At 43.4% G+C, this 25,114-nt stretch overlaps 1 protein-coding gene across 2 annotated transcripts; it reads left to right on the top strand.

Annotated features, from left to right (window-relative positions):
- Positions 1-1,016: 1,016 nt before the first annotated feature.
- On the top strand, positions 1,017-20,939 carry ANXA5 (annexin A5). Of its 2 annotated transcripts, none has more exons than XM_054633066.2 (13): positions 1,017-1,277; positions 1,362-1,404; positions 7,860-7,944; positions 8,967-9,061; positions 9,438-9,551; positions 12,144-12,234; positions 13,152-13,231; positions 13,654-13,710; positions 16,146-16,239; positions 16,615-16,710; positions 17,161-17,219; positions 19,239-19,361; positions 20,407-20,939. In XM_054633066.2, exons 2-13 carry the CDS (start codon positions 1,396-1,398, stop codon positions 20,467-20,469), a joined length of 966 nt encoding a protein of 321 aa, XP_054489041.1. In that variant the 5' UTR covers positions 1,017-1,277; positions 1,362-1,395; the 3' UTR covers positions 20,470-20,939. The 2 variants fall into 2 exon arrangements, with proteins under 2 accessions (XP_054489041.1, XP_077032853.1); XM_077176738.1 differs by having other exon boundaries at positions 1,063-1,231.
- The last annotated feature ends 4,175 nt before the right edge of the window (positions 20,940-25,114 follow it).

Below are 25,114 nucleotides of genomic sequence, written 5' to 3'. Positions count from 1 at the left end.
GGGTGTGATGTGTAAGGAGAAAGGGACTTAATTGTGCACAAAGGGGTGGATGTCTAAGCAAGGTTGTGCTTAAATAAAAAGTAACCAATTTGAGTATCAACTACCCTTTTTTAAAACAATCTATAATGTTTTCTTTCATACTGTAATTCTACATCTAATCCAATTTCCACGTGCATGCTGTGAGCAGCTCTCAATTCCCTTCATGCATCTTTGGGCATGTGTGGAATGCCACTTCAATGGATTAGATTGAAATCACAGTTTAATAAGTAAATCAGGGCATTTTAGCAAACAGTTTGTTCCTTGGTCCTGCAGAGGAAGCCAGATGGGTGGATCCCATGTTTTTGCTGAACTCTATGTGCACTGCTGGGGCAACAAGAAATGCTGGACAAAATATTTAAATTTATGTAATGATCTGTTTCTCTTGCTGTTTGTGAGTTAAATGCAACTTACTTTCAGACAGAAGTGACTGTTATGTGTTAAAATGCTCACACAGCGGGATTATATTCATGTTTTATTTTGGCAGAGACAGTGAATTCCATTTGCATTGCAGCCACTTTTCCTCCTTGTGCCTCAAGGCTGTGTGGTGAGGCAGTCTGTCTGCAGCTTAGATGGAGCAGCTCTTCGAGTAGCCCTGCAGACTGCATCCTCCTTGCCTCCTAAACTGGATGTATCTTCCCTATTCCTGGGCTAGGGAAATGGTCCTGAGGGAAGACATGAAGGAAAAAAATTGTCATCACCTGAAATCCTTGCAATTTCTGAAGTACAGCCCTAACGTTCTGTTCAACACTGTGCTTGTTGTGCTAACCTGGCTTACTTGGAAGCCAGGCTAGGCGGGCTGATGAAGTGTCTGCTTTTTACCGAATTCAGTTCAGACTTGCCCTTTAGTGCTGGGATAGGATCCCCTTCAGTTTAATGGGAACCGATTTTATACCGACTTTGTCCGGAGGGCGCTTGAGCACCTTCTGGAGGCTGTCTATCGGCAAATGTAATTTTTCTTTTAAAAGGTTCACGATGGCTAAGGAACAAAGCACTAATGCCACCCTCCCAGGGCACGGCAGGGATGGAGGGGGAAGCCGGGACGCGGGCGGCGGTGCCCGGCCTGCAGGCAGCGCCGGGAGGCGGCCGAGGCTCGCTGCCCGCCCCGGGTGGGGCCGGCCCGGCCCCCGGGTGAGGCAAGAGCGGCGGGACCTCCTCCTCCTTCTTCTCTCCTGCCTCGCTCCAGCGTCTCTCGGTGCCTCGCTCGGTGCTCCCGGTGGCTCAGGGCGGCGCGGCGGGAGGTCAGGGGCGCGGGCAGCCGAGGCGGCCGGGCGCTGTCGCTTTCTGCTCCTCGCTGTCCCTCACTGTCGCATCTCTCTTTGCAGACTCGGACTCGGCCCCACCCGGAGGATCGCAGAGATGGCGAAGGTGAGGAAGGCGGCGGCGGCTCCGGGAGGACACGGCCTGACAGCCCGTGCCCGGCCGCTCCCGGGGACGTCCTCGTATTATCCCTCTCCTGACTTTGACTCCTCACCGATTTCTTTTCGGGCTCCCCTAAACCAGCCCGTCCACAAGCCCGGGCGGACGGCAGGGGAACGGGGATCATGTGAGGGACACGTCAGGCAGAACTTTTTTCTTTTTTTCCACCAGTTTCCACTAATTTGGCCAAGTTTTCGGTACCCTGTGTTTATATTGCGCATGGGTGGAGGCTCCTTCCACTCAAAGGAAGGAGAAAAAAAAATATCGCCGTGGCACTGCCTAGTGGGGGCTCGGTATTTCTATTCCCAGTTTTCCCACAGCTAACATGAGTTTTTCTGGGAGCTTTGGAGCTATTGTGCAGTTCTTAGTTTAGGGGGGGGACTTTGTTTTGCAGCCCTTTGGTTGCTGTGGTTTGAGCCTGGATGAAAGTGGGGAAAATGGGGTGGACTCCAGCATTTGTTTCTATAACTGCGCCAAATGCATACACTCTGAAAAGTAAAATAGGAGTTTAATGGCTTATTTGTAGAGGTTTGTAATGGCTTTATGGGGTTTGTACTGCTGTGGAAAGTGAAAGCAATCGAGGTCTGTTAGGGCTTTCACAAAGGTCAGAATAATTGCACTTAATGAGTGAAGTGATTACTAGTTTTAATACCCTTGTGAATATTTACTTATGTCTGGATTTAGTTATAAAAGAAAGAAAGACAACTTCTTGCAAAGAAAAAAGTTTTTAATAGTGTTTTTCTAAATTCTTGAAGTTGTGGTTTTTTGGGGGCTTTTCTTTTGAGTGACAAAGAAGGGGTATTTCTTTCTCTAAATATCAGGCCTGGATTGTAGGATGCATGTTAGGAGAACAGGAGCCCTTACACATGCCAGTGCAGGACACCTGGCCAGAGGTGCTTATTGTCCAAGATATACTTGGACAATAAGCATTTTATTTCAGTGTGTGCAGCATTGCTTATAGGCTTAAGGGTAACTTCCTTTTAGTAAAAGCATGGAAATTGACAATATTCTCATCTGTCCCACAGAGACAAACTTTAATTCATCTTGTTAACAGGAATGTTTCATTCTTCACTAGTGCAAACCAGTTACTCTTGGCTTCAGGTGCTAAATTTTGTACTGCCTAAGGTGACACTTGGAGATGGCTTTTTATCTGTGGTGAATGTTGGTAGATGGAAGTCATGGGAACAATGGGGGTTTTTATTAGGGAGGCCTTGTTCTCCAGTTTCCGCAGTCAGAGGGCTGCTTTCTACGTAAGCAGTATTCTTTGCCTGTGCAGTCACAAAAGACTGGGAGTGTTAAAGCATTGTAGCCTGTAACTCATTTTATGAAAATAAAAAAAGCCAAGTTGAAGAAGCTCTACTTCTCACGACAGCTGCCTGTTCGATATGTTGCATTATGAAATGGAGGTAAGAGTGAAAATGCCTATGAAATGCTGACTGTCAGTTGACAGAAACTCCTTGTGTACTGCTAAAGCTGCAGAGTTCACAAAGGCTGCACAGCACAGTGTACTGGAGTTCAATTTAGCCTGGGTACATCACTGAAGAATAAAACCTTTGAAGAAGGTAAGCTATATTTGGCGTCTTGGTCACTGAAATGCCTGTCCTTGGCCTTTTTTTTTTCCTTTGCCCAAAGGCCTGGGGAACTTTGTGTGTTCACTGTCCAGAAGAGAAAGGTTCATTCATTTTGTAGGAAAACTACAGCATGTGCTTCACAGGCTGGTGTCTGTCTGCCTGTGTTTATCTGCTTGCTTTGAGGGAGCACTGCTGCCCTGACAAGCCACCCTTGTCTCCCAGCTGTGTGTGCAGTGGTCTTTGTTACTGCAGCAATGCCCAGGGCACCATCTCCTCCTCAGTGAACAGGCTGAGATGCTGCCCTGTGCTTGCTGGCTCAGAAATCTGCAAAGAAAGCAGCAGGTGCTGTGGACTAGTCTGTTTTGGTCTTCTACTCCTATTTTTTTTCCTGAATAAAGCTTTGGGAGTATTTGGTGTGACCATATTTAAACTGCCAGGAAAGGATCGCTTGCTGCTGCTGAAGGTGTGGCTGCTCTGCACTACATCTGGAGTTCTGGTTCTGCCCATGTGCGTGTGTGACTTGGAGCACAGGGATAGTATCCATAGTGCTCCAGAAGCCTGTCTCACATTCCAAAGTACAAGCACCCCTTCAGAATTGGGCTCTGAGCAGCCCCCTCTGGCTCTGTTGAGTTTACTCCTGAGGATGAGTTTCTCCAATGTCTCGCTGTTGGTTCCTACATGGCTGTTGCTGGGTGTTCTCCTTCTCTTCCACCCCTTCTCTTCCTTTTTTTTTTCCATCCCTCCTCCCTATCTTTGATATCTCTGTGGTGTACTGACTCAGAGTTCACCACAGACGTTGTGTAATTGTTTTTTCTCAAGAGTTTAAATTTAGTGGGGCAGATGTGAGTAGTCTGCTGAGCTGAGCTTACTCCTCCTGTTTAAGGAGACAGTCTGAAGCACTGTTAAACTTGGAGAGGTGTTTTGCAGACGTGTTTCTTTAGCTTTACATTTGCATAAGCTGTGCCTGTATCCATCCACTCACAATGCCATTTGCACTGTACTGCCCTTGAAATGTCAGGAATTCATGGCATATTTCTTGTAACATGTTGGTTTTAGACCACAGTTTGAACTGGCATCTCTGTGTGGACTCCAATGGCTCTGGAGGCTTTCAGGTCAGCAGTGAGCACTGTGTTGTATTTATCTGTGAGATGGGTCTTGTGTAAGACATCTTACAGCAGTCTATCATTTATTCAAGCACATGACCTTCTGGGCTGTCCTCAGTCTGCTGGAAATAGCATACCTTCTCTCTTTGCTGCTAAATATTCCCCATTTCCAGTTTTACCACTCCACAGTTTTCCTGTGCAATCTTGTAAACAAATAGCTGCTTAAAAAAAGAAAAAACAAAAAGTCTCACAGCACCTTCTTTACACTAAATACCAGGTTTTCCAGCAGCACATTTTTGAGACTCTGCTTCTGTTGCTTTAGAGCAAGGGGGTGGCTCTTCATCTGTGGAACTCTGACTGAGAAGAAGGTGCTGTAGGTGGTACAGAGCCATGGTATTGGGGAAGGAGTCTCAGTCAGTTCAAGTATGGTCTGTTGTTTGCTGATATCAATGCTCTGCATTCAACAGTGGCTAAACACAGGGCCTTGTGGGTGGGAAATATTTTGTGTCTTGGTGAGGAAAATGAAAAGGAACCTCGTTAAGTGGCTCTTGTTACCGTTGCCAGGATATGTGGCACTGTTAGTTTGTGATGCTAAATAAATTGTCTTTTGGGAGACATTCACTTGGAGGTGCTGGTTAGAAACATTTCACCTGAGGTTTCATCTTGTCCTGGAAACCTTTGCTAGCATGGAATTAGACAAAAATACCAGAGAATGTGCATTTGCTCATTTGGAGCAGCATAAATTCTAAAGCAGTATTACCTCTTGCTTTGTAGTTGTTTTATTTTTTTTCCCCTCTGCCTTTTCATGCTAATTTTGAGTTTCTAGGAGCTTCATTGGTCTCATTGGAAAGTGTCTGGAGAAAATGAAAGCTGCTGTTTATTTCTAGTGTGTAATCACAAATTGCACTTGCAGTACACATGACTCCTTAAAAACAATCACTGTACTGGGGAACATAGACAGAAAAGAATGTGTGTAGGTTTGGGGTGTTCTAATCTTGTGATACACAATATTGTGAGGTTTTTTTTGTGTTGTGCTTATCTTTTTATTTTACTGCCTGGTGTAAGGTGTGGTGATTGAGTAAAGGATAACTCCAGATTACAAAAGGATTTATATCAAAGACTGTTTGTCTTTTTCATTCATGTGCTACTGGGTGGGGAGCTTACTATCCAAAGAAAGAAGGACCTGTGAGGCTGTAGTGTTACTGTGTATCTGCTTACTTAAACAAGGAATGTTTCTAGTGGTACTAAAGATATCTCTTCATAGAGGTAAATAAATAATGAAGTTTGTCTGGTTCATAGATCCTTTTCAGATTTGCTGTGACAGCAGGTTTGGGTCAGGCTGTGGTGGTGGTTCAGAAGAGGTGCTGCCCTCTCTTTATTTGGCAAAATGTGCCATGTTTGGGACGGGGGAGACAGCTTTTCCCTCCGTGGACTGAGTCTCACTGCTGCAGAGCTTTCTGCTCTTGCTCATTGATTTCACAAACGAGAAATCTGAACTGGAGTAACTAAAAGGGCACTTGTGAGTAGTGGTGTTGTAGATGGATTGTGGCTGTTGAACACAGTGTGCCTGAGTAATCTCTGCTGTACCCCAGTTGTCAGGCCACACTGCAGTGCTCTAAAAAGCACTAGGTTGAGTTGTGCTCTTATGGGAAGTTAAGGGTAAGTTTCACCCTTTCCCAGTACTATTGGGAGTGTCACATCTGCCCACATCTGTGGCTCCTAGAGGCAGGTGTGAGTCAGGTTCTGGTGGAGGGTGGTTGTGGCAGATGGGGAGCCAAAATCCACTGAGTGCTGTGTTCCACATGGGAATGCCTGGAATGCAAACGGTGCTCAGACAGCAGGAAAAGTCTTTTAGGTTTCAGCTGCACCAGATTTTCAGGAACTGCTCATCAAGCTTAGTGTGTGTTCAGGCTTTCTATGCAGTGCTTTGGAAAAGAGAGTTTTGAAGGATTCCTGTCAGTTAACAAAAATGAGAAGGGCCATGCAGAGAGATTTCATCTGGCATTTAGTGTTCACACATACTTGGTCTATAACAGCCACATAGGAATGTTGGGCTGTTGTCACAAGACTTAAGAATTGTGGAGGGGAATTCCACTTGCTTATAACAAGATAAGCAAAAGAAAGCACAAGATCAATATCTGCTTCCTCTGTGATTTGTTGACATTGGTCATTTCCAAAGGAGAGTTGTGGTACTTGTGTAATATTCATTATGTTGACATGATATGGAACAAAAATAAAATAAATAACCCCTGGCTGGAGTCGTAGTAAGGGAGGAAGAAGGAAAGACTTTTCAGTCTTTATCTGTTTGACCAAATTTAATTCAGTGCATAAAAGTGAGTCCCAAATCCTTGGGATTGTTTTCATGGTAGCCTTTGGAATTAGCTAGGAAGATAATAAATACCTTCCAAGTACTACCTGAAAAAATGGCTTATAATGGGACAAGCAGAGTGTTCCAGTGAGATTGTCACACCTCTGAACTCTCCTGGCTATTGGAAACCACGTCCCACTAAGAAATTTGTTGTTGCCATTTAGCACTGTGACGCTTTTGTTCTGATCTGTCAGAATGTGAGAAGTGAGCCTGACTCCTGGCTGCCGCTGCAGTGGGAGCCTGGGGAGTCTCTGCTGGTAGGAGCACAAGGGAGCCCTGTGGCACTTTCTGATTACTGCTCTTTTCTCCCTGCCCTTCTGGCTGACCTGTCTCTGATGAGTACATTGACTGGAGACCAGAGTGGCTGAAATTCCTCACTCCAGGGAAGGCCAGATGGCTGTGCTGCCTCTGGAGTAATCCCGTGCCAATCTCAGTAGGTGTCTTGGCACTTGCTATCGTGCTCTTTGTTGAGAGTGGAAAAATGCCCTGCCTCTTCTGATTGCTGTGTTTTTATGGCTGTGCCTACAGGAAATTTCCTCTCTTCAGCTGTTGGAAACACCTTCCTGTTCCCCAAACACAGCTATTTCCCCTCTTGGCCACTTCCATAGTTAACTACTGTGCTAAACACGTATAGGTTCTTGAGCTATCCTATTTAAATAAAGGCAAAACTTTTCCACAGAGATGATGAATGTCCTTTTGTGTTTGATCCAAAGAGAAATTCCCTCAAGAGCCGTGTTCCATGGAAACCTAGTGGAATTGTTTTTGTGTTTGGACAAACTGATCTCTTACCCTTATGTTTGAACTGTTTTTTTTTTTTTTTTTAGTTATAAATTAATGTAGCTGAATCACTTTTTAAGAAGTTGCTTATGTCAAAAGCACTATGATGAAATATTGAAAGCCATTGTACAATTCAGCGGGTTGCAGGGTTGTGGAAAATATTGGCTTGAGAGTTCCAATAGGGTTTTCCTTGAGAAGTTCTTATTTCCATATGTGTCTTTGTGCCATTTGCCTAGCATACATGGTTTGTGCAATTAATTTTTCAAATTACTTTAGCAAATGATAAATTCTTAGTCATTTTCCTGCGTTCAGGTTCCAGTGTTGGAGATAACAGTAGTTTGCAGCATTGGTATGTAAATACACCCAAGTTTAGCTGCACTGCTAAGGGAATCCATAGTAGTGCCTCTGGAGTGAGCTGTGTTTAAACACCCACAGACTGCTCTTTAGCCAGACAATTTCAAGAAAAAGACAGTCAGCTTTTGGATTGTGAATTCAAATTTAACCTAAGCTCATGTATGAACTGAAAGATGCCAAATTCTATTTAATGGCTTTTTCCCTCTCCCCCGGCCCCTTTTTCCCCTCCAGTACACGAGAGGCACCGTGACAGCCTTTGCTCCTTTTGATGCCAGAGCTGATGCAGAAGCCCTTCGTAAGGCCATGAAGGGACTGGGTAAGGATCATTTTTATTTTACAGCCAAGAAAAGGCTCTTCCTCCTTTACAAACCTCCTTTCTTTTCTTTTTTGTCTCCGTAGATGAGGGTAGGGCATGTGTTTACAAGCCATGGAATGACAGCCCTGGGACTGCACCGGTCTGGGCGTGTCCTGGTTGTGACTGTGCAGCTCTCAAGGGTATTTATTTTTGGGTTAGCATGAGGGAAAAGGGAAGGGGTTTGCACATTCCCCATTAAGAAATGGATGTTCCATGTGCTGTTCTGGGCACACTGAAGTTTTACAGTGCAGTAGCTCTGGATTTACAGGGACAGCTGTGGAGAATTACAGCAGCATGGTAGGAGCTCTGCACGGAAAATCCGCAGCAGCTTCCTGGCCCGGGAATTATGTGAGCACAGTGCAGTTACTGGGGCAAGGAATGCGAGCACACAGTGTGAATGCAGACTAAGAAGTGGTCTGTAAACCCACATGGGAGCTTTCTGCCCCAGAATTTCCTGAGAGAACAAATCCTTATTTGCTGCTTTCTCTGAAGTGGAAGGAAGCAGAAGGAGGGGCAGGAGTGATGTGTGATACACCTCAGCCTACAGGCAAACTCAGTAGGGCTGAGAGGACCTACCTTGCAAGCTTTGTGTATAAAATGGATAATAGCTCCACACTGCTGCCCTCTGAGGTGTTTGGGTTTGCTGGACTGAGTTTTGCTGGGAGTTGGCAGTTTGCTGGTGAGCCCAAAGGCAAGGCCTTTCTGTGGAAAACAGACTGACTAAATGTTATAGCTGGTGCTCGGAGCAGAGTCTGGATGAGAGCACTGATGGAGAACAAACAACACGTTTGGTTCTCCAGTCGTGTTGTTGCACCAAACTTGATGGCTCAGCTTGGGGTACGGTGACATTTGTTATTTGAATGATTCTGCTGTTGGCCAGTAGGCTTTTGTTGTCCAAGCATCTTTCACTGCCTTTTGAGTTTGTGCCACTGCAGTTGGTTTTTCAGAGTGTGTTTGTAACTTCTTGTTCTTTCTACCTTCAGGGACTGATGAAGAAACTGTGCTGACAATCCTCACCACCAGAAACAATGCTCAGCGTCAAGAAATCGCTTCTGCCTTTAAAACCTTATTTGGCAGGGTAAGAAGAAGAAGAAATACCTCTGGAAATGAGCTGGTTCTGGTTAACAATGTTTACTTTAAAATATGAGGCACATTGACCATATTCCTTGTAAAACATTCCTTGCAAGAAGATCTACTTTTGCTTTTGCCTCCCCCTGTCCTCCACCCTGCCTTATCCTAAAAAAAAATCAGAATATGTTTCAGGTTTTCCAAATGCCAGTTTATCCTTTTCTCCTGTCTTATTTGCTTCAGCTGAAGTACCAATTATAACAAAAAGACAGGTGTCCCTTGTCTTTTTTGCTGTGTCCCCAGAGCCTTTCATCTTGCAGACTCATGTGTCTCCTTTTAAAAATGCTTAGTCCTTGTTCATCACAGCACTGTTTGTTCTGCACTAGGATCTTGTGGATGACCTGAAATCAGAACTTACTGGCAAGTTTGAAACCTTGATGGTGTCTCTGATGAGACCAGCGTATATTTTTGATGCTCATGCACTGAAACATGCCATCAAGGTAAGAGGAGAGAGACTTCATGTGTTACATGAAAGGATTGGTGCTTTTGGTTGATATGGTTTTTTTTTTTTTGAATGAACTTTGATTGCTAAAGGGAGTGCTAATAGAAGTAGGCTTTAAAAAACTAAGATTAGCCAAGTTATGCTGACTGATGCCAGTGCCATGGTTTTGCCTGGGTGTTTTTTCATCCTAATAACTGAGAGGCAGTTTAGAAATCTACACAGCATAAGACTTGTTCCTTCTGGTTTAAAGACAATGAGTAGATGTGTAGTTGCTTTCATAATCTTTTTGCTGTTCAAGTGCAGTGCTGAAGTTCAGAGGGCTCTGCATTTTTGTGCTGTGAGCAGCTGAGGTTTTATAACTACTCAGCTGTGTGAAAATTAGTTCAGAGCATTTAACAGAAATGTGGTGCTCTTTGTTTCTTCCTGACTGTTATTTAAGCTACAGAGTGTGTACCCCTGATGGATTGCAGTGCAAGTCCAAAATTGATGAGCTTGTGTAAACTGGTGTCCACCAAAATTATGAGCAGGTATTGTCTGTAGTATTGAATGACCTCTAAAAAACTGCCTTCAGTAACACAGAGGGAATAATTGATGAGCCTGTCAGTGTCCCCCCTCTTAATTTTCTCTTTAGTGAATGCGTTTAGTGCCTTTCTGGGCAGGCTAGGTAAAGAAACAATTTACAATGTGGATGTGTAGAAATTTCAGTGTCTCTTCCGTGTGCTCTATTTTTCTGTCTCTGTCGCATCTATGGAATTTCAGGAATTGCATGTCCCTGGACTATTTACAGTATTGATGAAAATAGAGGACACTGACCTTGACTCTAGTGTGAGGTAGTGCTTTGTGGAATGACACTGCCATGCAAACTCCCAAGATCCTGGATGAGCAGCTGGTTAATATGTAGGCTTTAGTCAACTGTGCAAGTGCTCATGACTCAGTTGACTCATGCACACCTCATGCTCCCAGCAAATAGTCCCTCAGGCAACAGAAACTTCATTCCTGGAGGTTTTCTGTGATGCCTTTGTGTGCACTGGGGGAAGGGATGGTGGTACCTGACAGAGAAACTGATAAAGGCCTTGTTGATGAATAAAAAATTGTATTCCCAAGTTCCTCTTATTGATTTAGGAGTCAAAGACTGACAGGGAAATGACAGAACAGATGGCTGTAGGCAGGAAAGTAGAGGTAGTGAAACAGGAGAGGTTTTGTTCTTGTCACTGGAAAAAAAAAGTTAAACCCAACACCATGGGATTTTAGAGAATGTGTTGGCACAGGAAAGGATGTCAGTACTGGCTGCAGCTCAGCCAAGGGGGTAGCAGTAAAGCAGATGTGATAGTAGGGACTTCACTGCAAGGTAACTCAGCCAAGAGCACTAGCTCTGTGCTGAGGGCTGTCCCATCCATTTTCACTGCTGCTGCTTGGATTAGAGCGAGTTTAACTGTGCCTGCCTCCCTTGTTGAGTAGGCACGTTCATGAAACAATCTGGATTTTGGAAATGATTGCCTGAAACCTGGCAGGTTTGTGTTCTGGATGGCTTTGTGTGCAGTTGCATATGTTTGTATGCATTTAGTATTCAGTGTTTTCCTCCCAGGAAAGGTTGTAAATACCATGTTGAAGCAAAAAATGGTCAGTATTGCATTGCAGTGTTGCTTTTGTGACTCCTTTGTATGAGTAAAGAGCAGTGGATTGTTCTTGCAAACAAAGGATTAGACTTGTGGAAACAAGATATTGGCCTGGCTTTTGTAAGTTCTATCCTTGTAAAAATGAAAGAGTGGCTGTTGTTTCTGCTGTCATTAAGAACTGTGGAATTGCTGGAACTATCTGGGTTAGCAATTGTGTTGTACAGTGTTTCCAGTGGAAGCAGGGGTTTGTTTAATAGTACAGTTCACAGCAGGCTGCAGATCTGTGCTGGGTGGCTCTATGCTTATCTGTGTCTTGGCTGGTGGCAGACACTGTATGAATTAGAGCTAAGATGGAAACTTATTCCATTCACTTCTCTTCATGTCCTTGATGGTAATAGCAAGGAACTGAGGTGTAGGCACAGAGTTTGTGGTGCTTGGGAGTGGGGCTGCAGCTGAGCCCATCCCCAATGGGCTGCAGGTGAGCAGCATTGAAGGTAAGGAGTGCCCAGGGGTGCTGACCAAGCACCAAAGGGAGCAGAGGGCACACAGGTGCAGGGCATCAACAGGAGGGGATCAAAGGCTGGGCTGAAGGACAAGAAGGGCAGATCCTTGCAGCCTTCTGGAGTGGTGTGGTGTTACTCTGTGTGGGTTGAAGCTTCTGGAGTGGTATGGTAACACTCTATTATGGCTGTCTCAGCTGTGACATGAGGCACACCTGGCTGTGCTTGGGTGTGGAAGGGCCCCTCTGAATCCTGCAGCACTGGGCTTTTATAAATTGTTGGATTGGTTTTGAAAACAATCAAGACAAACTGGGAGAAATTAGCTTGAAAACCCCCACAGGGTATCAGAAAGAAGAAAATATTTTTGTTTATTTGATCCAAATATATACGCTTATGTTTGGTTTTGATTGTCAAAGGGATTTCTTGTTTTCTGTTTGTTATTCCATCAACTGATTCATACTTGCACCCCTGCAGGGAGCAGGAACCAATGAGAAAGTGTTGACTGAAATTCTTGCCTCCAGAACACCTGCTGAAGTGCAGAATATTAAACAGGTTTATCAGCAAGGTAATTTTCTGTATGAAATAAGGGTCTCTGTTCAGTTCCTTTAATATGGTGTTAGCTCATCTTTCAAATAAGGTCTATCTCTGAACTGATGGATGTGTCCAGTACAAAGGAATTCTTTCTGCTGTGTTTCATAATTTCATATTCAAAGGAACTAGAATTTGAATTGTAAATTGAAATAGTTTATTTCAGGGTTGTGACTGCAGGTTGTGGTGCTTTATAGTTAGAGTTCTTTCAAAAGCATTTATTTCCTCTACCTATTGTTTTCATCCTTTGAACTGAGGCCATTTTCAGTAATTGGAAACAAGAGAACAGTCACATAAAAAACCACAAATGTGGGGGTTTTTTTGCCTTATGCTCTGTGTTGTGTTCAAGTGCACTTATGCTAAAGCAGGTGCAGCTTTTGGCTGTCCACAGGAGTAGATGCTTTTACCCTGTGATTGTGGGCTTGTTTTTCAGGGCAATGTTTAATTCAACAGATGCCTTTTAGTTCTGTGCAGATTCCTGCCACACAAGAAATTGTCATGTTTTAACAAGTTGTGAGCCCAAAGACCGTCTCTAGGGGCAAAATTTATTAGTAGCAAACTTCTCTGGGCTCATGATTTCTGTACAGTGAGACTGCCATATTTTAGCATGACTCCATATCTGTATCCTCTGTAGTTCCTTAAGGAGCTGAATGCATGCTTGTCGCCTTGTACTTCAAAATATTGTGGGTAATCTGTTCCTGACAGGAGGTGTGAGGTGCTTTATTTTCCAGTTTTGGAGTAGTGCAATGTAAGTGAAAGCAGAATGTCCTGAGTGTTAAAGGTGTTTGTGATAGATGTTTCTACAAATTGTGAGTCAAGTGGGCTTTTTGCCTTTCCTTGCTCAGAACAGCCAGGGAACCTGCAAAGTGGTGAGTGGATGTTGCTCTTTTGCAGAGTATGAAGCTGACCTGGAGGATAAGATCACAGGGGAGACCTCAGGCCATTTCCAGAGGCTGCTGGTGGTGCTGCTGCAGGTTGGTGTCCTGTTGTGGGGTGACTTTCACTGCTGGGTGCACTTAGCCCTTCCTGCTGACTAAGCTGGGTTCTGGATGGGCCTGTGCTGGGCAGGACTGGCTCTGGAGCTCAGGCACTTGCTCTGACATGCAGGGTCAGCCTTGGGCTCTTCTGAGTCACTTCCATATCACTGAAGCAAAACACTTGTGTGATGCCCATGGGTGTAGCAGGTGCTGCTACATGGCGTTTGGAGGGCAAAAGGAGAAGAGGACCCTTATTTCAAACAGACACATGAAAGTAAAAGGGAAAAACAAGGTGGTTTTGGACAAGATGCCTTAGGGGGTGACTTGTCGCAGTAACTTACAGAATCAATGTAACAGATAACTGCTTTTTGACCTATCTGCTAATTTTTCAGTTTAACAACTTCTGAATTTGTGTTTAGGGGAACAGAGATCCTGATGTTGGAGTTGATGAGGCTCTTGTTGAGCAGGATGCTCAGGTGGGTGACTGACTTGCAGTTTGGGGTATTTTGAGTTAGCTCACAAAGATGGCTGGAATTCAAATGTGAAAGTGATAGTTAAGGTTCTCTATGTTTTTATGTTTTCATGTGCTTTTGTATGTTCTGGACAAAAGTGTCAAAACCTGAAATACCGGGATCAAAATGTTTTGCACTTTGATGCTTCAGTTTTGCTTATTACTTAATGAGGGACCTGAATAAAACAGTGAGTAGATGATTGCAAGAGGCTGAGCCTTGGTGATGCTGAGGGACCCACTGCTGGGGGATATCAACTCAGATGTTAACAGTTCATTCCTTCATACCTGACTTGGACTTCTCTCTGAATTGAATCCCTTGTCCATGACTGCTCCCTAACCCTGTGCTCTGGATGGAAAGCAATGCTAGCAGTTAGCCCATGTCCTTGCCTGTCTCTAGCTGGTGCCATTTCCTTTGTTGGAGTGATGGTTGATATTTCAGTGATTTGATTACAACTCATTTAATACATGTTTCTTCTCAGTTATTTCAGGCAACTCTGCATGAGACATCTTCTTCGCATAAATTGTCTGTTGAGATGAAAGAAATACAGGGATTGTTTCAAGGTGACACAGAGTAAACACAGAATATTAGATCAATAAAACATTCTCCTGAAAGCACAGCGAGATGGAGAGACAGATTGGCAAAATATATTTTACTGGTACAAGCCTATCCTTTGTCACTTAAATGCAGAAAGCATTGTTGCTCTGCTGTCCAGATTAATTTCCTGTGACAATTACAGCTGGAAAATTAGAGGAGCAAATGTTTGAATTGTGCACTAGAGTGTTCCATGAAATTTTCAGTCTTGCTTTTAGCTGGGCCTGTGTAATTCAGGAAACATGAAGCACTGGCCCTGGTAGGCAGATAGATTCCTTTTGCCCTCTTTAATAGGGTTTAAATGAGCAGCTAAATTTAGGAGGCACTAAAACCCAGCTCTTGAGAAGGTCCTGGTTTTCCAAACACTCTGTGGTTTGCTGCATACATTTAAATTGGGCTGGGACCTTGAGTCAATGGACTTTTCCATTCACCACCCAACACAGCTGGAACAGGTTCAGTCATTTTCTAATTGCTGTTAGCAGGTACAGATGGTCAGAACTGGGGTACATGACTGTGCAGATGTAGGACTATTTTTGGCTTCCCAATGTTTTTCTTGAGTCATATATTCTGGAAGGGACTTGATACATTAGAAGGCAAACTTTTTGCTCAGTGGTGATTTTTAAATTTTTTGTTTATGATTACTAAATATTAATTCAAAGCAATTGTGAGACTTTGCTGAGAATGCCTGAAGGAGCAAGTCTGTCTTTTTGGAAAAGCTTTTGTGAATATCACTTCTTTCAAGTTAGACATTTGAGTTATGTTTTGTGTATTGCCCAGTGGCAAGGCAGGTACAAACTTAAAGCTGACATGAAGTTCTATTTGCAAATTGTAGTATCTCTAAATCAATCTTTTGCTAGTGTTTTTCTAAATGCTGTACTGGGACTTCTCATTTGCTACTGGATGGAGAGTGCTGGTATTCATTTGGAGGGCTTAGCATAGGTTGTTTGTAAAAAATATCCTGTCAGTGAGTGCCTTGAGAGCTTTCTCCTCTCCACCTTTTTTTCACTCTGTACCATGAATATTAAAAAGATCATATATACTACAGTATGTGCAACCTTTCTCCTTACAGAGGAGCTTAGCACACAGTTTGGAAAAGGGCAAAGTTTTCCAGGTGTCAGGAAAAAGAACTTGTTTCATTTTCCAAATTTCTTTTTCTTTCTTGTTTTCTCCTGGCTGTTGCTCAGTCCAACTTCTTGAAGTGCTTTACTTTGCTGGTGCTGAAAATGCACCCAGGTCTTTGCAGCAAATACAGACGTGCCTGAAAAGCCATGGATGTGCTAAAACCATGATTAAAATTGGGTTTCAAACAGCTAAGAATATATCAGCCTGAAAGTCCTCTTTCTGAGAGCTTCTAGATCCATCTTCCCCTCCTCCTTGGAGAACTTCCGCTTGGGCCAAGTTGGTGTGGTTTTGCTGTTGAAGCCAATCATGTAACAAATTTTTGCCATACTGTTTGACAAAGGGAAGGGGAAAAAAGGGCAGAAAAGGCAGTACTGGGAATAGATTTTATCTGTTGTATTATCACAGCTTCAGCAAACTTCAGTCCTTATGAAGAGGACTATGCACAGTCAGTTTCAGGGCCTGAAGCTGCATTACTCATGGAAATGCCTTCACAGTCAATTTCAGATTTTTTTTCTTTTATTTCTAAGATGTATTCAGTACTTGACAATTTAATTTCATTTTTTTCCTTCCAGCTATGGCTTGTTAGTGAATTTAATGCTCCTTAGAGTGACACAAATGGAGCTTTTCAACAGGAGGTGTGGACACAAAACAAATGCTGATGCTTTGATATCTTGAATTTGTAACAGGTTTTGTTCAGAGCTGGGGAGCTGAAGTGGGGAACAGATGAAGAAAAGTTCATCACTATCTTGGGAACCCGCAGCGTTTCCCACTTGAGGAGGGGTAGGTAGTGTGGCTACTGATGGGCTGAGAACCTCTGCCTGAAATCCAGCCTGGAAAAGCTCAGCCCATATTGAGGTGCCTACTTTGAGCTGATAATAGAGGGACAATACCTTTTTCCCTACTCCTTGCCCATCCAGAAGTCTCTTTTACCCATCTGTTTAGGCCATTGGGAATAATGCATGGAGCTGTTCCTTCCAGGTGCAGGGGAGGGGCTGTACAGGGGGCATCTGATGGGAAATGGGTGCTCAGAACAAGACAGAGAGTGGCCAATAGCACCTGAACTTGTAGGTTCACACACAGGTGGGGTTGTCCTGAGCTGAGGGGCACTGGCAGGAATGTTGGCTGTTCCCTGACTGAGCACACTTTGTTTTGCAGTGTTTGACAAGTACATGACCATTTCTGGCTTCCAGATTGAGGAGACCATTGACCGGGAGACGTCTGGAGACTTGGAGAAGCTGCTCCTGGCAGTGGGTAATTGAGTCCTGGTGTGCCTAGCCCTAGGCTGCCTTTGCTTACTCCCAGGCCTCCTGCAATTGCAGGTGTCACAGAGGCTGGTGGGACAACAGGGTTCCTTTAGGAACATCATCACCTGGGGATCTATTTTTATTTCTGGAGAAGAGGTGGTGAACTGCATTCTGTTTGGTCATGTGCACCTCTGCCAGAGCTGAGACAGAGCTCTGCCTTCACCTGCATTCCTGGCAGCTTATCTAGGACAGTGTTGGAGAGTTTGACTAGTAAAGTCTCTCTGCTATCAGAAACAAATGTTTGTTCAAAATCCCAGAACCCAAAGAGTTCTTAAAGAGGAAGAGACCAGGTGACACCACTGGAGAGAATAACCCAGTGACACACACCTTGTCTTGGAAATCAGAGATTGCCCTGTATTTAATAGCAGTCAATAATTCAATCATTTGTCTTTTCCAGTGAAATGCATCCGAAGTGTGCCTGCCTATTTTGCTGAGACGCTGTATTATTCCATGAAGGTATGTAAATCTTTTCCCTAGGTCACTTTCCATCTCCTCCAGCTACAATTCCTCTCCATTTAGCTTGTTCTTAATTTCTTCTGCCACTGTAAATGCTGACAGTATCACTAACTATCTGCAAAAGGTTCAGGGAGTGCAGGGCTGGGAGGGGATACAAATAATTCATGGCTTCCTTGGGGTAGGTTATGGATTTCTCAGACCACAGACCTTTTAGTCTCATCAGCTGTTTTTTGGTTTGCTGTGGCTACACTGGAAAATGTCTGGCAATATCCACTGGGCACTTCCCAGCTGATTCAACGCCAGTTGTCTTTAGGTGGTGCATGTACTGAGGAAGGGAAGAATTTTAGGTTGTGCAAATTAGTACTCTTTGATTTGGATGTGACTGTTTACAGACTGAGGGCTTTGGGTGGCTTTGGAACACATTTTAGTTACTATCCATCCTGTTTGGAGAAGCAAAAGAAACTCAGCAGAGAAAAGGAAAGGTGTAAACAGCTGCAAAAGATTACATGTGGGAATTGCATTAGCAGTGCATCCATGTTTCTGTTGGCTTCACCTTCCCTTGGATGGGAAGAGATAAGCAGGGCAAGCTATGATTTTTAACTCCCAGGGGGTAATATTAATTAAACCAGAGGCAGGTACTCTATTGTTTTCAGGCAAGTTAGCAGCTTCCTTGAGGAGTTCCTCCCTTGCCCTTGCTGGAGAGCCCTGAAGCACTTTTGTTAGAAGATGAGGTGGCAGCTTGAGAGTTAGTGATGAAACACAAAATGATACCTTAATTTTTAAAAGTACTTTACTGCTTCTGTGGATACCAATGTAGAATTAGGTTCAGGTGAAAAATAGAATTGTATCAGTAGGGTGAGCTGTCTGAGGAGGATTACTTTGCTCTTAATTATTTTGATTTTTTAAAGACTGTAAGTTTCCTGTAGGCTTTAGATTCTTGTACACTTCTGTTGTGAGGAGCCTGACCAATGTGTGCTGGTGAGATCCCCCAAGTTTTTTTTGAAAATAAATAAAAAAATCATTCAACACTTCAGATAAGAAAGCTTTTTGTCAATTAATACTTTGACAGAGGAGTTTTTACTTCTAATTTATCGGTTTGGCATAACAAAGTTCTGCACTGGGCAGAGCTGGCTTTCATGATTAGGTCGGGCAGAGCTTGGCTTTTATTCCCCAGAAACCACTGGACTCATGGCATAACTTTTGAGCAGCTTCAGGGCATTTTTAGGTGTAATCCAGGATTATTGCACCCAGAAGGACTGAGTGGCCCTGGACGTTAGGCTGAAGATGACCGTGGGGGCTCTGCCAAGTCCTTCCCTGAGGTGCATCTGCAGGTCAGCACATCCAAGTTTGTACGGCTTCAGCTTGTGTGGAGTCTGCCTGGTCTGAGCAGAGGGTCAGGGCCTCGGTCTGCACAGGAAGGTGAAATGTTTCAAGCACTGAGCATGGCAAACAGAGTGGGGCATGTTTGTGTGCTTGGAAAAGGTTTGTGAAGCTGTGCCCCCATAATGAACAGCTGGAGAGTTGGTGAGATGAGTTGCTCTGCCTGTGTCCTGCTGTATGATGTTGCTTTGTCCTGGTCACCGCTGGGACTGAGGTGCCCAGTTCCAGAACTGAGTGCAGTTCTGCAGCCTCAGGGTGCCCTGCAGGGGGGGTTACACATGGTTCTGATTGTGGTGAGCAGCTGTGCTACTGTGTAAGCTTGGAACTGGGGTCTTTGACATTTATGTGGGTATTCACAGCTGAAGCCTGAGATGAAACAGGAAATAAGAGGCCTGAGCATCTGGCACTTGATAGAGGTCCAGGGATCAGAGCTTCTCTGTTCCCCACATTTCAGTGTGAATGTCTCATGATGCTGTCCCAAATATTCTCTGTTTTGGAGCTGAACCGTAATGCAGGAGTGGTTTGAGATGCCACTTGTTGCTTTCATGTTGTACAATACTTGTTTGTATTTCATGTTTTGTTGCAGCATCTGTCCAGAACAGACTCATATTTGAAAGTTATTTGGTCTTTTCCCTTTAGGGGGCTGGCACTGATGATGACACCCTGATCAGAGTCATGGTTTCAAGAAGTGAAGTTGATCTGCTGGATATTAGACAAGAATTCAGAAAGAATTTTGCCAAGTCCTTGTATCAAATGATTCAGGTAAAATTGCTGTTCTGTTCTCAGGGAACGCAGGGGTGATTGAGATGTCACTGTTCTCGCTGCTGTTTTTCTTGGCACAGGATGGGTGTGGGTAGAGCTCAGTGACCTGGACTCTGAGATTGAGTTCCTCTGCAGTTTTGACATGGCATTGTTGCAGAGGGGGACACTTCCTATGGAAAAATGTTTCCTTCCAGTGTTCACTAGGGCAGATGATGTGGTTTTCTGAAATGGCAATTACTCATACACCATATTTAGCTACTGCATCATTTCCTTGTTCTTGTCTGGGTTCCTTATTGTGCAGTGCTTCAGAGAGGGTGCTGGCTCCAGAGAAAACTCTTGGGTTGGGAGTCTGAGGTTGAAGTTTAGATTTTGGGTTGTGATGTGGAACCCTTGGCAACATTTCCAAGTGAAAAGGGTTTCACTGAGGAACCACTCTGAGTCATAATTTCCTTTGAGTGGATGGGAAGGAACAGGAAGGGAAAGAGCCAGCAAGAAATCCGGAGCCAGCTGCTGCTGCAAAGTTAAGCCAAAAGACTTTTATTTTTCTCCTCTTGTTTTATACTGAAAATCCTGGGTTTTTATTATTTTTCTGTTGACATTCCTGACATTATGCTCCCTTAACTAGCCTGGGTGGAGTTTTTTTGGCACTGCCTGCCAGGCCCATACAGATTTCATATCAGAGCTTCCCATTGATTACAGGGAGCAGAGCTGGTGCCTTTCTAGGCAGTGGCAGGTGCACTTTGCCCATGTGTTCCTTTTGGTGCTGCTTTGGGCTTCTCCTTTGGGCTTTCCCCTGCAGACAAATGTGTCAAATGTGCAACAGGCAGCTCTGTTTTCTAGTAAAGCTTTTGGAGCTTTTTTGTCTCTGGCAGCCTGTCTGTGTAAATAGAGCTGTCATGTAAGAGGCAGAGAATTTCCTTGCGTCGTTCCTGAGCAGACAGTCATCCATGTGGATTTCCTGTGGGTGGGATGAGTGTGTCACAGGCTGGGGCCCTCCTTGGCAGCTGCCCTGGTGACTCACGGTGCTGCTGTGCTGCCTTGACAGAAAGACACTTCCGGGGACTACAGGAAAGCGCTGCTGCTCCTCTGCGGCGGAGACGACGACTGACGGGCGGGGACACGCAGCTCTCCTTGTTCTCCAGCTTTGCAGCCCTTCATTAGCATGTCTGCCTGAGGTTTTGTATCTTAATGCTTTGTGGCTGCTTGAATTTGTACTAGGATTGCACTTAGTAGAAAGGAGTGCATTGCTATCCCTTCTCTTCCCCACATCCCAACTTCCAGGAATTTCAAGTGCCTTCTGTGATCTGCGAGAGTCACCTTTGTGGGAGGTGGGTGCTGAGCACAGAACCCAGTTCTTTATAGGTATTTTGCTGAAATAGGAAAAAATAATCATGTATTTCACAATAAATTCAAGATTATCCTTTTTGCTTTTTATTTCTTATGTTTCCACTGAGTGTTAGGCTAGTTCTAACATGGCAAGCAAGGAAATCCTTTGTATGTAATATTGGAATGAATTTGCTGAACATATTACAAGCAATCATTGGAAATCTAAAGGACCAATAAATTTTTCCCCTCTCATCACAGTTGTATGTGGTTTTTAATCTAAAGTTTTTGATACGTTTTCCCTTTGATATGATTTCACTGCCTCAGACTGTTGGTCTATATTTCCTCCCATTATTGAGGTTTTGTGGTATCCGTGGTGCTTTGCAGCTCTCCATCCTCATGTCTAGGATATGGGTGCTGTGATGATGCTATTGTTCAGTACAGTTGGAAAACCAAAATATTGGTGCTTGCTTGGGCATTGCATTCTCATTTTGTGCTGCTTTGTGTTTTTCTTCTCTAAAGCTGGGGCAGGGAAGGAAGGAGAGTTGCTGTGCAGGGCCAATGTAGAGCAGATGTGCTGTACTCTAGGACTGGTCAAGGATGTCTGGGATGGAAGCAGGTGAGGAAGAGATGGGATCTGTTCTGCAGATCAGAAAGCTCTTTGTCGATTATTGCTTTGACAGAGGAGTTTGTACTTTGATTTATTGGTTTGGGATAACAAGGTTCTGCACTGGGCAGAGATGGCAGGGGTTTTGTGATAAAGGAGGATGGCTGCAGCATCCCTCCCCTCAGGTGATCAGGGAGCAGAGTGTAGGGTGAACGAAACATCAGCCCCTTTTGTGGGCTGCCTTGAGTTCTCTGCTTTGGTTCAGCATTTATGACTGGATCTGAGAATGAAATTGACGTGTAGGAAGGAGAATAAAGAGGCTTCTCTTTCATGCCTTGCTAAGGTCTGAACACCATGGCTCTAAACTTGACTTATCAATCAGTCACACCAGCTGCAGAAACTGCACTTTTTAATAGTTCTTCTGAAACTGAGTCTTTACAGGTTATTAAGAGCTTTAAAACTTTCATGTTGAATGAATGTAAAGGTTAAATTTTCTGTTTTGTAATTCTGAATTAGTACTGTCATGATCTCTTGCTACTAAGTGCTTTGTTTTCAGTGTAAAATATGCAGAAGAAAAAATTATCTTCAGATATCTATATATATATGTTCGGATGTTGTTTACTTCCTTTTGCTGAAATGAGTTGTCAGTGTTTGTCAGTTTTGCTGTTTGTGGAACCTTTACAAATGTGTTAGCAAGGATTGTTGATTTACAGCTCCTCATCCTGGAATGACGTAGCCAGCTGCACACACTGCCAGCTTGGCATGACGACTGCCCTGGAAATACCTTGGGATGGATAGCAGGAGGTTTTGGGGGTTTATGGTAGTTACGGTTTTTATCCTTTTTTTTTAATGACTTAAAATTTCCCAAGGCAAAATCATATACAAAAATCTTGAAGGCACTGCTTTCTACTCCTTTAGAGATTAGACTATACGTAACTTTGCAGCTTCCTGCAGTTTCTTTACAATTCTTAGGAAAGCACCATCTGATCTTCATGATCTGTTTTCAGTTCTTTGGTAGATATTTGGTTCACATGTGAAGCTATTGCAGCAGAGTCTGACCCTTATGATTTAAATGGAATGGTCTGAATTACTTGCAGAATTTTTAAGTAGCAGCTCTGACCTGGAGTTGTTAGGGGCCAGTATGGTATCAGTCATCTGCAGCAAGTTTTAAGATGCAAGTGGACAAAAGCATTTGAATTTCCCTTTTGAAGAAATTAAACAGAGAAAACAAAATATGAGACCATTTCTTACTCTAAGAAGTCTAATTAACATGTAAAGGAGTTAATTGAATTGCAATATTTGTAGTATTTACTGTGTAACATCCCTCTAGGAATACAAGATTTGGAATCTTCAGTACAGTGCATTCCTAAGAGATCTTTCAATTACAGCTGCCAGTGAATTAATTACTTCCTCTGTGGCAATAGTTAATCATTTGTGTGTTTGGCTTTTTCTCTCCATCTTCTCATTTTGAGTCATGAAAATTTGTGTTGTGTTCGTTTTGCTGCAATTCAGAAGTGGTGAGAAATCCTATCAATCTCTTTGCAAAGTCAAACTTCAGTAAGTACAATATTGTTGGTTTTCCCTGAAGAGCTACTGTCCCTTCCTGCTTGGTTTCTCTTCCCCCCACAGCATAGTGTTAAGGGGCTCCTATTTTACTGCCAGAAGTATGATATTCTTTATTTGCTTTCATCACAGTATGTTGGTCTTTGCATTATTGAACACAGTGTAGGGGGGGAAAGGAGCTTATGAGCTTCTTTACTTGATTTCTTTTCCTTCAGTTTTCTTAGTCATGCATAATCAAGTTATGATTTTGCTTGCTTTAGATTCATAAGTGCTATTCATATTGCTTCTTTATCCCACTTCAGCTCCCTGACAGCTGGAATTGCTGTGGGCATCCAGTTTCTCCAATATGTGCTGAAAGCAGTAATTTATGAAAAAGGCAATGTTATGCATGAAAAGCCTGAGCAATAACTCTTCTTTTTGATTTAGTGTAGAATTCATCTGGAAGTCAGACAATTGGTGAGTCACTACAGTGAGGAGTGGTGGGTCACAGCTTTGGTGGTGTTGGGGTATTTCTGGTGTCCTCTAGAAATGCCACTCGATGTTTTACCTGGAAGTAGGTACATGGAATGTGCCTGAACAGCACTTGGTAGCAAACTCAGCTGCCCACTGTCTGGAATTCATCCTGACATGGCACTTCTGACATGGAAATGAGAAGGTTTCAGCTCTTTATTTCAGCAAAGCTTTTGGCATGTGGTTATTTTGTTCCTGTCCCAACAAAGCATCTGCAGAAACACTGAAACCTCATGGAGTGGCAGCACACCAACCACACAAGGCTTTTTCTAGCTGTGCCTTCAAGAAGCGTTGCTCTAATCAGCAAACAGAGCTAAGTGGAAAGCCTTGTTTCAGCTCCTAGTGCCTCTGGTCACAGCTCCAGTTGCTCTGGGTGTCAGTGCAGTGAGTTGAATTCCCATTTCCCAATTGGGACAGGAGTGTCATTTTCCCCAGGCCTGTGCCATTTGCCATGTGGGCAGGGGATGGTGCTGTTGTTCCAGCTAATCTCATTCAGGCTGTAGTGGTGCTCAAATTCTCTCATTCTCTCTTCAATCGCTTCCTGATGGTTATTTTGGGTTTTTGGTGCCTTTTTCAGGTTGCTTTATCTAGTTTCCTTTACCTAAAGCATGAGTCAGAAAATGGAATTTTCTGTAATGTTTTCAGAATCTTTTAATGTAATCTTGTGTCCACTGTGAAATGAGAGACAGCAGTGAACAAAATACTTCATTGGAAATAGAAGCTGTGTTTATACACATGACATTATTCATGTTAAGTGTTTGCCTGCTGCAGTCTGAGCATAGACCATGTCCACTCTAACTCCCCAATTATGGGAAATGAGAAAATGTTTTTGTTCAGCTCACACATTCACAATTGGGAATTTAGTGGAACAGATTTTCCTGTGCAGTATTATTTGATTCAGAGCCATTTCTAACCTGTAATACCTGAATTAGTGCTGGGTGTGAGGGTGAGCCTAAGGTTATTTCATATCATTCAAGCACTAGCATAAGTGCCCTGCACTCTCTGAAGAAATAGGAAGGCTGTGCAGGATCTGATATTTTAGAAAGTAACAGTGTAATGAGCAGGAAAAACTTGTGGGGTGGAAAGGATAGCAAAGATCATGTTTTGGGTTTTTGGTTTGTTTTATTTCTACTTTCAAACGGTGGTCGTAACAGATGTGGCATTTGTAGGATGTCATGAAAAATTCTGAAAGCAGGAGAAGGGAAGAATGTTTTAAGACACAAACTAATCTGGTTTGCTACCACAAGAAAAAATGGCCAAAGTAATCATCCACTCATCTGTGGGAAATGGGCTCATAAATCTTCCTGGATCTAGAGCACATGTGAATAGAATTTCATCCACAGAATCATCTGATAGCTTTAACTTTTTGGCTCATTCTAGCCTTTATTTCAATAGGTAGCAGAATGGTATAACAAAAGGTCCAAGTCTTGGTCATTCTTAGACACATCTATGAAATGTGTAATGACATTGAGGGAACCAGAAGCAAGGAAATGGAGAGAAAAGCCAAATGGTGTAGGTGAATATTTCCACACACTTGGCAGTAAATGTGCTTTCCTCTTACCTTTGCTGTTCCCAAAGCCTCCTTCCATAAGAGAAGGCTACAGGTTGCGTATAATGAGGCATGGTAGTATTTCACTGAAATCCAGTGAAAATGTCATTAGAAGTCTTGCTCTGTATCAGTTGCCAAATATTAATGACACGTCCTGTTCTTTCACACTGATTGCTTTGTCTTTGTATGCAGAAATAGTAA

This window comes from Agelaius phoeniceus, chromosome 4 (genome assembly GCF_051311805.1).
Source record: "Agelaius phoeniceus isolate bAgePho1 chromosome 4, bAgePho1.hap1, whole genome shotgun sequence".
NCBI lineage: Eukaryota > Metazoa > Chordata > Aves > Passeriformes > Icteridae > Agelaius > Agelaius phoeniceus.
This window is presented reverse-complemented; position numbering and strand designations above follow the sequence as displayed.

Excerpts from the sequence above, each read along its gene's own strand:
- ANXA5 (XM_054633066.2), top strand. Across the intron at positions 13,711-16,145 it reads TTGTTGAGCAGGATGCTCAG|GTTTTGTTCAGAGCTGGGGA; the intron begins GTGGGTGACTGA and ends AATTTGTAACAG. Across the intron at positions 17,220-19,238 it reads CGCTGTATTATTCCATGAAG|GGGGCTGGCACTGATGATGA; the intron begins GTATGTAAATCT and ends TTTTCCCTTTAG.